General features: G+C 40.9%; 2 protein-coding genes across 8 annotated transcripts in view; one reads left to right on the top strand and one right to left on the bottom strand.

The window, feature by feature from the left end:
- The first annotated feature begins 477 nt into the window (after positions 1-477).
- LOC124543025 (syntaxin-7) lies at positions 478-9,573 on the top strand. Its single transcript, XM_047121036.1, has 8 exons — positions 478-727; positions 836-945; positions 1,146-1,215; positions 1,522-1,672; positions 4,114-4,207; positions 4,527-4,645; positions 5,032-5,187; positions 5,859-9,573. The coding sequence occupies exons 2-8, from the start codon at positions 843-845 to the stop codon at positions 5,943-5,945; spliced, it is 780 nt and encodes a 259-aa protein (XP_046976992.1). The 5' UTR covers positions 478-727; positions 836-842; the 3' UTR covers positions 5,946-9,573.
- Positions 9,574-9,745: 172 nt separating this feature from the next.
- Positions 9,746-15,666, bottom strand: part of LOC124543023 (protein NDRG3) — a 75,901-nt gene continuing 69,980 nt past the window's right edge. For 6 of the 7 annotated variants that reach the window (XM_047121032.1, XM_047121033.1, XM_047121029.1 and 3 more), the window contains 4 exons: positions 14,876-15,022; positions 14,093-14,338; positions 13,604-13,688; positions 9,746-10,973 (listed from right to left, as the gene is read on the bottom strand). In XM_047121032.1, the coding sequence (XP_046976988.1) occupies positions 10,843-10,973; positions 13,604-13,688; positions 14,093-14,338; positions 14,876-15,022 (609 nt within the window). In that variant the 3' untranslated portion in view covers positions 9,746-10,842. Of the gene's footprint in view, positions 10,974-11,736; positions 11,854-13,603; positions 13,689-14,092; positions 14,339-14,875; positions 15,023-15,666 lie in introns of all 7 variants that reach the window. The other variant, XM_047121031.1, reaches the window with a different exon arrangement.

Genomic DNA, 15,666 nt, shown 5'->3' with positions numbered 1-15,666 from the left:
ATATATACCTATGTAAATATATTATTATTATATTATATTATAAAAAATCATATATGTTACGAGCTTTTACAATCTAAATCCAAATACATCTCAATTGGAAAGTTTTTTTGAAATTATTCTGTTATTTTCAATTCTATCATGTTTAATTTCGTATAATATTTCCCTAAGCTTGATTGCCCCTGTTAATAATAAAATATGTATATTGATAAATCAAATTCAATAATTAATACAAAAAATCACTACTATTGGAAAAATCTTTGCCAATCGATTCATTCCGTTGTTATTCATTCAAATTTGAATTATATTATATAAGTGAATCATTTGGATCAGTCATATAATCGTTTAGTTTTTGTTCGAGGTCGAGGATAAAATATCTGTACTTTCAACCCGACCGACTAAAAGTTTTTATTTAGTCGTATTTTTCTCATGTTTAATCTGTATGGTCTTTGTCAGTTTTATTTTACGTCACTAGCACTAATCAAGAAAAAGTAATCACTTTTAGTTGTCAAATGTCATAGTTAATATTATATATTTTTGTTGGAAATTTAGAAGACACTGCCTCTCGTTAAGTGTATTATATTTTTAAATTGATTTAAAACATTTTATTGCATTGTAATCCAAGAAAAAAATTTACTTATCCTTATATTTTTGTATTTGATAAACAAGTTTGACACGGTAAATAGCGAACGTCATAAGTAATTATTATAAGTCAGTAATTAGATTACAAGTGAGTATAACAAATTTAAAACGTAAAATAAGTATTACATTATACCTGAGTGTTTTTTTATTATATTTAAGTAGTTTCATCTAATTTTATTTATTTATATTTTGTTAGATTCAAAATGGAATCGTCATACCAGGGAGGTGTAGCGTTCGAAGATAACGATAATTTTCAGCGGCTTTCGCAAACAATAGCGAGCAATATTAAAAAGATATCGCAAAATGGTAAGATTTCATACTCTAGTTTTTTACATATTTTTTAAAATTTACACAAAAAACATTCTATTTGTATGAAAGTCATACTCAAATGTAATGGCGCAATACTTACTTTGTTAAGTATTTATCTAATTCTTTGTTAGTTTAAAATTTCATGCCAATATTATTGAATTGTAATATGATTAATGCTAGCTTATGTTCTTTAACAGTTTCATCAATGTCCAAGATGGTCAACCAGCTGCAGACTCCGCAGGACTCCCAAGAGCTCAGAAACCAATTGTAAGTTTGTACAGATATTTGTAATGTAATTAAATTAATGTATTGTTGTTGTGGGTAATTGACTGATAGTGAGTTCTCCACACTTGATGATTTAAATCACATGATAAGTTTAATAGATTTGCAATAACAATCAACACATTTTAGAAGCTCTTAATTATGACATTAATGTTTAAAAAATAATACAAAACCAGACACTTTTTAACTACACACAACAGTATGTAAATTTCCTATGCTGGCCTCTTCTCCCTTTGAGAAGGTACCACAAAAATTATGATATATCATTGTATGAAATATCTTATCAAACAGGCGCCAGATACAAAATTACACTCAGAAGTTGGCAAAAGATACTTCTTCCATGATAATGGAGCTGATGAAGCTGAGAACTGATATACCGGCGAACATGCTCACTCGGGATCGCCTCAGTGATGAATACATGACTACTCTGAATGCATTCCAGGTAAGCCACAACGAGATATTAAGTTGAATGTAGAACTACTAATTGCACATTTAATAGCTATATCCGAGCTTTAACTCAATAGTAATAATTATTATAATATACTCTAAATTCTAAAATAATGAAATAGGGTTGACTCCGATGATGCTATATAGTACCTACTGGTAATTTGGTTTCTATTATGGGCTGTCTATGATGCCATAACCTCAAGTTTAATGCCACTGCTATTGCTATAATTTATAATAACACTATTTAAACTTTATTGAAAAAAAAACAAACATGTTTTTAAGTGCTTTAATGTACTGTCTGAATTTTAAATAAAAATACTTTTTATTCATAATCATCATTAAGTAAAAGGTTTTCCATATTAATCATATATATAAATTAATAAGTCCTCATTGACTGAGTGTAAACTATTAAAGCTAGTGCTTGAAATTTGGAAAAAGAATCTTCTTTTAAATAAAACTAATTATAATGGATGAATCGCGTATATTAATTATTTTTAAACATCCCGACGTTTCGAGCACTTTGCAGTTTTCGTGGTCATGGGTAGACTGAAGAATCTTCTTACTGAGTAGAAACACACTAGGGAAGGAATTTTGTGAATTTTATCCCTAAGAGGGTGAAATTTCAGGTAATATAAGATAAATTCCGCACAAGCAAAAAAATATTTGCAAATTTTGAAATGCTAATGTTAATTTAGAGTAGGTTATAATCAACTTTCTAGATTTTTTTTTACATAGTAACGGTTAATTGCATACAGGTATCATTAATTACAAAGAAACAGGATTTATTCAGAAAGCATTTATTGAACTGTATTAGTGAAAACCTGACTCTGAATTACATTAATGTATGAGATTGCGGATTAAAATTATGCAGATTAATAACTATTTTGAATTTAAACATCGTTTGAAATTCGTGATTAAAATAAAAATCAAAATTTATTTGTCAATAATTTTGTAAATTTTAAAAATTTGCTATATTTATTACGATACTTATCAAAAACTCGAATTTTATTAAAAAAAAAGATGATGCAAATTTGGAAATTCTACTCGGTGAAATTGTATAAAAGCTTACAAAATGCGTTTTTGATTTCTTATCTTCAAATTAGCAATTTATATTTATATAGACTTGAAATAAATTAATTTTAATTAACGCAATATGTAGCCGTGTTAATCTTCTAGTCGTTAATATTAAATACATTTTGTTATCGTTTCTATAATTAAAAATGTATATAATCCTGATTTCACTCGTAACTTTGCTGATATCAATAATTGATAAACATATTTCGACGGTGCATTAAAATCACCATTAAATCTAAGTTATTTATTAACTAATTAGTTGAAACGAATGTTCTGAAGTCACGCTGAATGCGCCTGCTCATATGGAGAGATTAACTCGCTCGTAATGTCGAATAGTTTTTTCAATACTATGTAATGAATAGTTTAAATAAGTCTAATAATAATTTAGTTAAACTGCTATATTTCAATCTCAGGTTATATGATGAAAGGCAGATAAAGCGCGCGGAACGTTGTAGTGAAGCAACAATGGCAAATGTTAAATTAAAAGCGAAATCGAATTGCTAGTGTGTCCTACTTAACAATTTATTAAGCCGTTAATAATTAAATCACCTTTGCAGTGTTTTTAAAATGACGCATCGTTCGCTTCAATACAATCTCCCGCGAGCTGCATTCGCCCGTTTTGCAATCTGAGTTTAACCGTGATTATGATCGCTAGGAACCACCTCATATACAGTAATCCCATTAGGCACAGGAGGTACGGACACAGGCACACCTTTGCATAACTCCTTCCGTAGAATGTAACTGCTGAGCAATTCTTATCACGTGAATAACGACTTGAGGAATGACTTTGGTCGTAAACATTGACTGTCGGACATAATTCATATGTATAATTAATTCCACACGATTATATATATACTATATATTTTTATATTATTTTAAAAGGTAATGAAAATAAAACACAATTCGATTAATGAAATGTCGTTTATTGAACTGAGTTAAAGCCCAGATAACTACTGCCAAGATCGACACTTTGCCCTCCCGCCGCTCTGCTCGAGCAGTGATGATGACCAATACTCATCTGGCAATTTGTTTGTATTCAATTAAAGATATGCATCTCCTTATATATAAAGCAGGACGTGGGTTTTTTTGTAAGGAAAGCCGTGAGGATCTTCTGGTATAACCTTAATTTCTTAAAAGTACCTATAAATGTTCCACTGCTAGACTAAGGTCTCCTCACTGAGGTGATGTTTTGGGACTTATCCCACCATGTACAGAATATCACTGGCATTAGACACATTTAGCTTTCTTCACTGCGGAGAACGAGGTGAGTTACAATATGTGTGCACCAGTGCACCGGGTCTTACCATCCAGCCATGTCGGGTCATGGAGAACGATTTCAATCAGTAACAATTCCCATTGCAGACGACTCAGCGGGCGGCGGCGCAGAAGACGAAAGACGACGTGCGGAAAGTGAAGGCGCAGACCATCAACATCGGCGACCCCTTCGCGATGGGCGGTCAGTCTCAGTCTCACCACTCGCAAAACTCTAGCAACTCCCTACTGGGCACGCTAGACGAACTGTTTTACGTTTCATTCAAGAATTGGTCATTTGGTCATGGCTTTAGCGTTCAGATTAACTTTTCTACTATTTCGTGCGCTCTGGTTTGTAATCAGACGTTAGTAACAGGAACATTGTTTAGTTTTTGGTCTACTAACTTGTAATGCTTAATTTAATATCTTTTCCACGCCACAGTATACAAAAAAAGTAATTTAAAAATAATTGTGGTCGGGAAGACAGATGCAGTAGCATGAGCTTGAATATGCGTGTGTTGTAGGAGGGGTCAGGGATGGCGAGCAGGGCGAGAGCATCCGCAAGCAGGAGCAGATGTCCATGCAGTCGCAGCGCGAGCTGCAGCAGCTGGAGGAGCGCGAGCGGGACATACGACAGCTGGAGGTGAACGGCCGATAACACACGCTAATTATTATGCATATATATGAACATAGACTACAATGGAGGCAGCGGCGCCGATTGTACCGCGAACGAGAGCACGCCATGTGCCTGTCGCACGTCAGGTTTAGGTAATCATCAGCGGACTTCTACCAACGCATTGGTGTATCGTGCACACGATTGTTGGTAATACTCGATTGCGACCACCAGTTAAATGCGAAATCAACTGACACTTTAGAGGCTCTGGAGGAGAGCATCTTTAAGGGTACAAGTTAGGAAGTAGCAACCAGTACTTTGTTCGTTTGAATATTAACATTATGTTGATAACATTGGTTATACCTGACCTAATGTTAAGGGTACACGAGTGTAAAGCGTCGCGTGTCGCGTTCCAGAACGACATAATGGACGTGAACCAGATCTTCAAGGAGCTCGGCACGATGATCCACGAGCAGGGCGCCGTCGTGGAGTCCATCGAGTCCAACGTGGAGTGCGCCTCGCACAACGTCGAGGCGGCCGCGCACGAGCTGTCACACGCCGCCAACTACAAGGTACGTGCGCAACCTGGCCAAGGTTACCTATGGAGCCCAGAAATCTAACCAATTCGCCTTTGAAGCGAATTGTGTCTTCACATTTATTTCGAATAAAATTTGCAGCAGGATTATTGATCCAGTAGATGTCACCTGCTTTATTTTTTGACAAAGTTTACCCAACTCTAATGGTGTATGGTATACAATCAAGGTCTTCGTTTGAAATTGAAGCCTATGAAAGAAGATTAAATAAGCTTTTGTACATCTGCCTATCACTACATTTAAATGTAACGTCACAGAAATAAAAGGTAAACCCACACACAAACTCACCACGAGAACAAAATAAAGGTGACAAGACACTCATCGCTTATTTTACTGAACAATAACAATGACTGAACCAGCAAAACTACAAGCACGTGATCTCCTAGTTCCGAAATGTCGGCGGCACTGTAGTGATCTTTGGAGTGATTAGTATTTCTTACTGCACTATTGCCTACGCGCATCGTGCCCACTGACAATCAGACGATTAATCTGCAGATACTATATATATGTCATAATTTACATACGTCTATAGACCTTGTAGGTATTCAATTTGTGTAAAACTAAAGTTCAAACTTTGTCTTCGGTAGCTTTAAATTTAATTCAACTTTGTTCAGTGACGATTCAACATTGCAAACGTTATTACATTTCAGAACAAGCTGAGGAAGAAGAAAGTGTACCTGACGCTCATCCTCATCATCATCATATCGATAATACTAATCATCATCTTCCACAACTGAGCCGACGCCCCTCGGGACCTCGGCGCCGCCCGAGCGCTCGTCCGCGCATCGATTACTAAATTAACATAACTAGTTAAATTGTTATTACTCACTCGAGTGAATGTTTAATCATTAAACTGTAAGATCCATCTATGTAAATGACTGCTGTTACTGAGTGTCTGCTGTATATAAGTCTATCGTAATATGTTTAATAACGTTTTTATATTTTATATACGAACCTCATTATGTTGCGCCTGTAATCACTCAACTAATACAATGAGACACATTTGTTCGAAGATTAATATCGTTTTATTGATGAGCACGAGTCGCTTGCAACGGCCGGACACGGGCCCCCTCCGTGCGGGGCCTCGGCGACCTCCGATTGTGTATATTTTCTAAGTTAAGTGTCGTTCTGTGCTTTGGCGACTTGCGTTGCGTGAAATACTAACAGCCTTACAGTTATTATGTAATAAATAATTTATTAGATTGTAATTAAATGGCAAGTCCAATATATTTTATAAGGAAGTGCGTATTCTAAGCTGAATGTATGTAATATATATATATGTATAGTATAGTATAGTCTGTCACTACGACGTCTACTTCAGCAATCGGAGGTCGAGTTGCTTGATATATTTCCCATCTCTCTCTCGCAAATGCGATTGACAGAGACAGCGAGTCTTTGATCCTGTAAATGCATGAAGAACTACATCAATATTCGATGTAAATTTTGTTTAGAATAATCATATAAAGTGCTGTCGTTGCGAAGCGAAGTTTCATAATTCCATTATATTAATTTAATATTTAAGATCACTGCTTGTGTTTTATTTGAATACTGATAATTTATATTTTGATGTTAACCGCAGGCCAGCCCCGAGCGCTGTGCTCAGTTATTGTAACCGACGAGAGCGAAGCAAGCGAAGTTATGCGTTTTTAACGAATTCCGTTCGAATCACGTTAACGGTCTTATCGCCTCTTATAGCATTCGTGGAAGCTCCGTCCGTGACTCGGTGTTATTTGTTCCAGCAACTGCACTCACAAAGGTTGGCTCACGAGAGAATCGCTTACGATGTGACATTTTGTAATTAACTATTATTCCAGTGTTTCGTAGTCGCACTTGTGTGTGAGTTGCATTAATTACGAAAGAAACTAAGCACGCTCCGTACGTGTGTGTATGTGTGTGTGAATACTGGATGTCATGTCAAATATTTCATTCTCCGTCGCGAGCGCTGACGATCTGAAACGCATACATTGTAGCTCATTTCGTGACTAGTAGATTTATAGTTAAAATTGTTATCACAATTGTATGATAGGAGTTGTAGATAAATCTTGCTTAATATGTGACTTACTACGCTTTGAATTCAAGTTTAGTGAATAGCTGCGTGTAGTTATGTTAAATGTGCCACTAGATGGCGTCGTTACCGCCGGTTACTCGACTCGTACTTAAGGGAACGCGCTTGCTTCCGCTCTTGTTCGTTCAGTGTAGCTAGACGGTAGTGCTGTAGTCTCGTGTGTACCCACATAGGATATATGTTGATTGTAACAATATACATTTTTATAAAGCATATTTTGTAAGATACATACGAGTACAAATATATCGAAGCAATTTTAGATTTACGCCGAATAGTTCACGAGGTATACCGTAACCACGCTGTCGACCGACGCACGGCGACACGCCTCATATATGATGATACCGAGCACACCGACATCGCTATCGACCGGCGTGATGAGTCCGCGCCTCGATTGACTTGGCGACGAGTCGCATCAACACGTCAAGACGGGGACTCAGGCCGGTCTCGTCGCCGCGGTCGGCGTTGTGAGCAGTTTTCTAACCGAGACGCAATCCTCGCCAGTACTTGCCTAGATGTCGCTAGCCGTTTCAGAATTACATATTTTTATAACTAGCAATAGTCTGTTATCACGCGTGCACCAAGTGTCGGTAGTTGTAGATAGTCGCTCAGCCTTCATAGTGTTCGTGACGGGCCTTACTACCGAGTCGCCGCTCGCTAAATACTTTCGTTTCGAGTAGTCGTGTAGTTGTCACTATCGTAGTGTTAGCTGTTCCGCCGTCGATCACTCGTTCAGCCTCAGCAGGCGCTAAAGCTGCATCTCCTTCTCGTATTTATATTTACGATAGCCAGTCTGCACGCGCGTTAGATTGCGATTATCTTATCACCTAAGTGATAACAATTGAAATGTTCACGGACTCTGCAAATCTTTGGATATGAGATAGTTACGGTTATAGCGCGGACTGAGCGGCAAACCGCTAAGTGTAACCGTAATACGAGGTATTGATTTATCGGATCATTAAATAGGTAATGCTTGAAATGCCCACAGAGGCAGCGGTCGGTATGTTCAGAATCGGCCGCTAAAGCTGCGGTCACACATGATGAGACTACTAAGAGTTATCTCGTACTTATCTCTGTCCTCCAGTGCGCGCGAGGAGATGCTTCAGATTGCTATTTACTAGATTAACTTCAGATGTTGTCGTTCGCGACTCTCGGCCTTATTAGCTAATCATATATTACTGAAAACTCCCGTGGTGGCTCTTCGATTTCCATTGGCAAAGTAACGTATTCGGTGCGCGTTTGGCGATATTTGCTGAAACGCGTAACTCCGCCCACGTGCCAGCCCCCCCCCCCCCGCGCTCGTGTCGTGTCGTCTATAATCTCGAGCAAGCAGAGCCACGATGGAAGTTTCGATCAGCACTAAGATAACGCTAGGTCCTATATACTTAATAAATTATACAATATAGAAGTCACATATGTTTCATATATTATTTATAATTTTTGATTAATTAATAATTGTTTGTTAAGCAAAAAGAGAATTTTGTATATTAACGATATTATATTTGTTGTAATTGGTTCGTGTTCGAGATCGTTTCCTCGGTAAAATGCAATTGGATTTCTTCTGTCTGTAATAAGTGATAAGATGTTTGTGAAAACGTTTCCGAGTCCTCGCAGGCCGAAGGTTGTTTTGATGTCGAATGTTGTTTATTCTCACGGTTAAGTGTTTGCGGTTGAAACTTTAAGCTAAGAGATCTGGAAGTCAGTCTGTAAGCCGAGCTACGAAGTCACACTGTTAAGTCGACACGTAACCTCAACCTCAAACAATTAACCTGAAATGGATAACACAATTACGCGTCATGTGTTTGAGATTTTATTATGTTGTAAATTTATAAACTGGCAACACAGGCTGGCTAATTGTGGCGAGGTTGCTCGCTGTGATAAATGAAAAGTTATCCCAAAATGACCTTTCCAAACCGGTCGTATTCGCAAGGATATACCTGTGATCATATCGCACGCGATGGCCTCGCACAATTAGCCTCCGCCTGTGACTCTGTCGGCGAACGTGGAAACGTTAGTGTACTATTTGACTGTTACGTTTAATGCGCTGCGTCGCGCCGTGAGAAGATATATAGCAATAATACCTGATTAACGTGCAACTGCGAGATGTATTTACAGCGGTTCCGTACATTATACTATACACTGTGTCGTATTCACTCGTTCGACTCTCGCTCGTGTCTCGTGTCAGCACGGGACCGAACACCATGTAATCTACGGTGAATTGATATTAAATATATGAACGTATTTATAACACATATTTTGTATATTAGCATACGATTTATAAATATATCCGTCTGTCATAGTAACACTGGTGTATCATTTATCTCGTAGTGTAACCCACCGATCAGTTTACACTTATACAAGCACATTCGAGCCGTTAATTCTCAGAACTGTTTGAAACAAAAACAATAAGCTACCACCGTTTCGGAATGTATTTTCTACCGCGTCGAGCGGTCGGTGTCTGGAAATAAAAGGCCATTAATTATAAAATCACATTTTATTGTATTCATAATAAAGTCACACAAGTTAACATAATATATAAAAACAAAACAGCTTAGGAAATTGAGATTCTAAAAAGTAATCTATAATATTTATATAAGTGTACTTCTACGAAGCTTCAAGAATTGCCGGGAAAGTAGTTCGCGAACGCGCGTCACTTCGCGTCACTCGGCGATAACACTACTCTGACTAGCTACGGATAGCTACGGAGAGCTACGGATAGCTACGGAATAGCTACGGAGAGCTACTAAGTCACTAAGTCGCACTCTCGGTTGCTCGAAGCGAGTGCGCACTACACGAGCCCGTCGCGAGTCGAGATGGCGGGAACTGATCCGACGGGTGCCGTGACTCGGTACAAAACATCGGACCGCGAAACGCGCTCCTGCACCTCATAAATTATTGAGTGTAAAAAAATCAGCCAACTATAATAATATTTCGAACAATGAATCGTCAAAAATGTCTTGGTCTTGCACAGCACAGCACAGCACAGACGCGTCCGCCTGTGCACTCCGTATGTCGTATACGAGTAGTCGACGTTAAATGTAAACATTAATCGTGATTCTAGTAAAGTGGTCTCAAAAGTTACCGTAGTGATATAGAACGGCTACTGCCGGCCTCCGACTCTCTCTCGTCCTAACCTAGGCTGTTGTCCCTCCGACATATGTACACTTACTATAATACGTTCCAGCAGCGGACCTTGCCGTTCACCTCTACCGACCTCCATAATACTTCGACGGGGAATGCGATATTCCTACTTAACTAAATTAAATTAAAATAAATAATTAAAGCTCCTACACGTAACGCTACTCGAGCCGCAAGCGAGTCGCCTAAATCTAAACTTAACCTTAATCCAAAGTATAAATCGATCAAAAATTATTAATTGACGAAAATCAGATATGGTTGTCGAGATTTCGAAACTAAACGTTTTCGAGCCTGAACGAACCAAACGCGGACCGAACCGAATGTGCAAGTAACGTGTGGTGAGCGCGCGCGAGCCGAGCGGTGCGCGGTGCGGGGGGGCGGGGCGGGCGCGGGGGCGGGTGCGGGGCGGGGCGGTGGCGGAGGTCGGCGGGCGCTTAGCAGACGACCGCCTCGGAGATGGGGTTCTCGGTGATGCGGATGACGGGCGAGTGGCGGCACGCGCGGCGCCGGCCCGCGTCCGACAGCCGCCGGAACGCCACGATCTTCGTCGGCGACAGGGGCGCCACTGCGGACACAACACCACCAGATTACTGCTCTGCGGACGACGCTCCACGGCAACGACGCGTCCCAACGCTAGATTTCGCTTGTATAATCAAGCTAGCTCAGGAGCGTACAAGCGCGTGTGGCTATTTAAAGGTTAAAAGACAAATTAATTGTGATCGGTTCACTGATATGCAATGGGAGGTAGTTCCTCGCAGTATATTGTAAGGACTCAATATTTATGAACAGTTTGGTACTAATATAAATACTCATCTTTGGAATGATATAATTTAAACATGCACGGCGTGCTTGTTTACTATGGGTTGACAACATTGTAAATTGTGCAAAGTGTAAACAAAACGTCAACGTCAACATGTTACCGGGCTGTTGATAAATGTATTTCGTCTGAACATGGCATCGCATGATTTTGTTGTGATTACACTTTGTGTGAATTAAATTGGTGCGATCGACACGTGGTGTCACGTGCAGCTACCCATTCTGTACGCAGCCACGTGACGCACTGTGTCACGGCGACTGCGAGTGAGGCCGACCGTCCGCCAACAGTACCAAGTCGTGATTATATTTTTTACACAGTGGTAGGTAGCCTCGAACTCGACCGGGTGGACGGTGACCTACTTCAGTAAACGTTTCATATCGCCGTCACACAGGCACACTAGGCCTAGGTTGGTAATCGAAGACTTTTTTTTGTGATTACATACAAATTTTTACAGTATATCAATACGTAGCCAAAGGAAAATGATGAAAATAAAATATTCAAAACAACTTACTTCGTCTACAAGGCTCACAACAAAATACCGGCTATTCCGTGGCTGAGATAGAGGCGATAGAGGCGACCGAGGCGGGCCTACTCACGGTCGATGCTAGTTTGTGCAGAGCCAACACGGCTACGAGCGGGAACAGAGAGGAAAACATCAACATGCGCGCGCCGGCGTGCCCGCGACGCGCGGCGCATGCGCACACGGTCGCGCGCCGCGCGCCGCGGGCACTGCGGCGGGTGTGGACAACTTGTATGAAAACAAAGCGTGTCTAAAGTATAAACATTTAGCAAAACGGGTACTCGCAACTACACACCGTCTCATTGATAAACTTGGAAATTACAAACGCGCCACTATGTTACATTATTTCGTGTTGTGTGAAGATCATCAACAGACTCGGTCGGACTCGGTGAGTGTGAGGGAAAATGTTTCTAGACTGCCTCATTCGATATACTCGCATCTCTACTCAAAAGACGTTAATTTACTCTTATCGGCCAGATAAACCCAATACACCAACGGCAGCCGAGTCCACTTAGGATCGTTTATCAATAAGTCGGTTACAAACATAAAGAGCTGACTATCAAGTAATCTTAGAGACACGTGGTGAGGCATTCTAAATCTCGTTCGAATTGTCCCGGAGCGGATGTGTCAACAAACAACACGGCTGCTGTCAATAGTCATGTATTTCTGTTCCCAATCAGTTTCCAATCTATTTTATTGAACATATTTACTTCACATACGCTCGAGTTGTTTGAAAACATTTAATTTTGAAGTAGACAAGTGATGTTCTAGTTTTTTATTAATTAATGTACTGCAGGGCGACATTTGATAAGATGTAGACGCGGAACTCGCACCGCGCCGCCTGACGAGGGGCGGCCTCGCCGACAGCGGTGCGAGCGTCGCGTCCGACACTATGTCGTGTCAGTACAAAGTGGAATGCGAGCTCGTCTGTGGCACTCTACTATACTACACTATGTGCACGTGGTGCTTAGCGACAAACTGAAATAAAACATTTCGTCACTCATTCATTCGTAACATATCGCAAGTGACCATAGAAACAGTCGATCGTTGTCGGGGATGTTACAAAGCGCGGCCAACATCCCGAACTAATAACAATAAACGTTTTATTTCAATGTCACAAGTAACTCTACGGTCGCCGGTGTGCAATACGATACTATTCAGGTAAACCATCACACAAATCATGAATGTTGTCGAGGAGTAGTCGCAAGCGGTCCGCTAGTACGTACCGTGTCAAGGGCCGCTAACTCAAGGCAAATCCAGGCTCAAACATAACGGTGGAAAAGAAAGAAGCCATTCAGACCGATTGCATTATAAACATCGATTGCATCGCACCGCAGACTTCTCGACTTGGTCGGGTTGTAAGCGTCGTCGCGTGCACTAGCTAGTATATCGTACAGTGAGGTAACTATTTACGTATGAGATCGGTGCACTGTAACGAATACCGCGACACAGTTGGAGGGCTCTCGGGAGCCGGCCCCGGCTCGCGACCGTACAATGCAACGACTGTTAGAACATCTGTCGGTGAGCGTCGCCGCTCGCAACCTCTCGTTTATTCATCTCTTGCAGTAAAATTAACAACGAACATCAATATCTACTGCTCGGTGACACAAATAAGTAATACAATTTCATTCGTATTCAAATAACATAAGAATTCTATATACGATAACAACTAGTTGTATTGTTTATCTCCTACCTACATTACTTAATAATAGAAAAAAATATTATGCAAGAATCAATTTTATAAAATATAATTTAAATATAAAAGTATGGCAACATTTATTTTCATATTGAAACTGGCAATACCTTAAAATTATCGGCTCTAACATGGAGCTGCGTCCGTGCCGACCAACTCACTTACCGTAGCCCTCACCCTGCAGGAACAGACGGAAGGCCTCCGATATCTTGCCGGGTTGCTCCTCCAGCACCATGGCGGAGTCGGATATCTGAAAAATTCAAACAGTAGATATTAGACCATAGAATCTAAAGGTTATAAAAACCTGATGGCCCTCGCGCCTGGCACTACAGGGCTCATTTTCACACCGGTGATGCGGATACACAGCTTACGGGCGGGGACCGTTCCCACAGGGCGGTGCGCACAGCGACGCTTGTTATAAACGCCAGTGCCACGATGTCATTTCGTCGTCTTATCCGGTGTTATGTGTCGCTGTTACGGTTTTTAGTTTCATTATAAAGTATCACCATCCCCATCGTTTCAATGGTGATATCGGTGATGCCACAACAAAACTTGACCATAACGTAGAAAATGTCTCAACCGACATTATAATTAGTCCAAAATTGAGGCTGGAATGAAATGAGCTCGGTATTGAATTGAGAGTGCGGCGCGTACCTTCATCCAGGTGGAGTTGGCGGGGTGCAGGCGCGCGTTGAAGGAGACGGTCTGGTCGACGTGCGGCGACAGCGCGGCCGTGAGGTTGAGCACGGGCGCGCGGATGGAGGCGGAGTCGCGCGCGATGCCGAGGTCGCTGCGGCGCGCGTAGCTCTCCACCAGCATGGCCAGGTTGCCGGGGTTCACGTGCCGCCGGAAGTACGTGCGGTACATCTGCGCCAGGTCCGGGTTGCGCTCCTCGGGACACTGCACACCACCGCGCACCGGTTAGCTACGTATCGACCCTACGCACTCACGTCACAACACCAAAAAACAATTAATAAACGGCGGTAACGAAGACAAAGACTTATTGATTCCCTATTCACAACATTCCACTTTAGAAGTAGACGAGACTCGCACGCGGATATAAGACGATATCCGAGGAGCGCTCCACGACAGCGCAGTCGGCGACCGCGACGCGTCGTGTATGCGGAGCTGAATTTCGCATTTTGAGATGTAATATTCCAGCTATGCGGGCTCCCAGGAGCCAGTATACATTTGCAGCGAAGAAAAATTCTTTATAAAATATTAACAAAGGCAAAGACTAAACCAATATCAAGCATCCAATCAGACATCCATCCATGCACAAAGGAATAGTTAGCTTATGAGGAACACCAAAACAATAAATTCAATGTTGTCAAATAATTCGCATTTGCATTATTCGCATGAACATATCGCATAGACAAAACCATTGCAATGCGAGACAGCGCAAGTTTCCGAGATACCGCCAGCCGTCGCACTCACCCTGCCGAAGTGGTACCACATGAGGTAGTCGATGACGGCGGGCGTCATGCCGCGGGAGCGCAGCGCGCGCGAGTTCATCTTGTGCGAGGCCCACTCGATCCAGCCCGCTTGGGTGGACGAGCAGTTGATCAGGGCTAGAGCGTCCACCTAAAACGTTAAAACAATCGTTCGAAAATATTTTTTTAAATCTTACTTACTTTTTAATCTTGTACATCTCTATAGCATAGTAAGATTTTGAAAAACTTACTGTGTAAAGCAAAATCAATTGTTGTTATAACGTTGGTAACACAATAATGTTTGTTTGAAAATTCGTAATTTTAAGTTAAAAATATTAAAATTACTGAGCTTGATCGAGCGTTGATTAATTTGTGTATGGAAGATAGAAAACCGTTATTTTTGTATATAGACCGCCGCCGCGACCTAAGGGCTAAACAATAATAAACCAAAACTAGGCCGTCATTACAAATTACATCTACGTAAAGTCTGTTGGTCGGGATCCCTTCGGGGCCGAAATATTTGTAATCACCGCTGCCAACAAACTTTAGTTTCCTCGGCCGTCGGATAGATGGCGTTACATGTCCAACTATAAACTTATGCAGCTGTTTACAACGGCTATGTAACTTTTGAAGAGACTGCTGCTCTTACTATCGATAGGAATATCGAAATACTCGTACAACAACAACGTCTTAAGTTAAAGTATTTTAAGCTCCGTTTAGTGTGTAATTGCAATTTCCGAATTTGGACTGATTCCGAGCTGAGATCTTTTGAACTGTCACGGCTGCCAAGCGCCT

Source organism: Vanessa cardui, chromosome Z, assembly GCF_905220365.1.
Source record: "Vanessa cardui chromosome Z, ilVanCard2.1, whole genome shotgun sequence".
NCBI classification, from domain to species: domain Eukaryota; kingdom Metazoa; phylum Arthropoda; class Insecta; order Lepidoptera; family Nymphalidae; genus Vanessa; species Vanessa cardui.
This window is presented reverse-complemented; position numbering and strand designations above follow the sequence as displayed.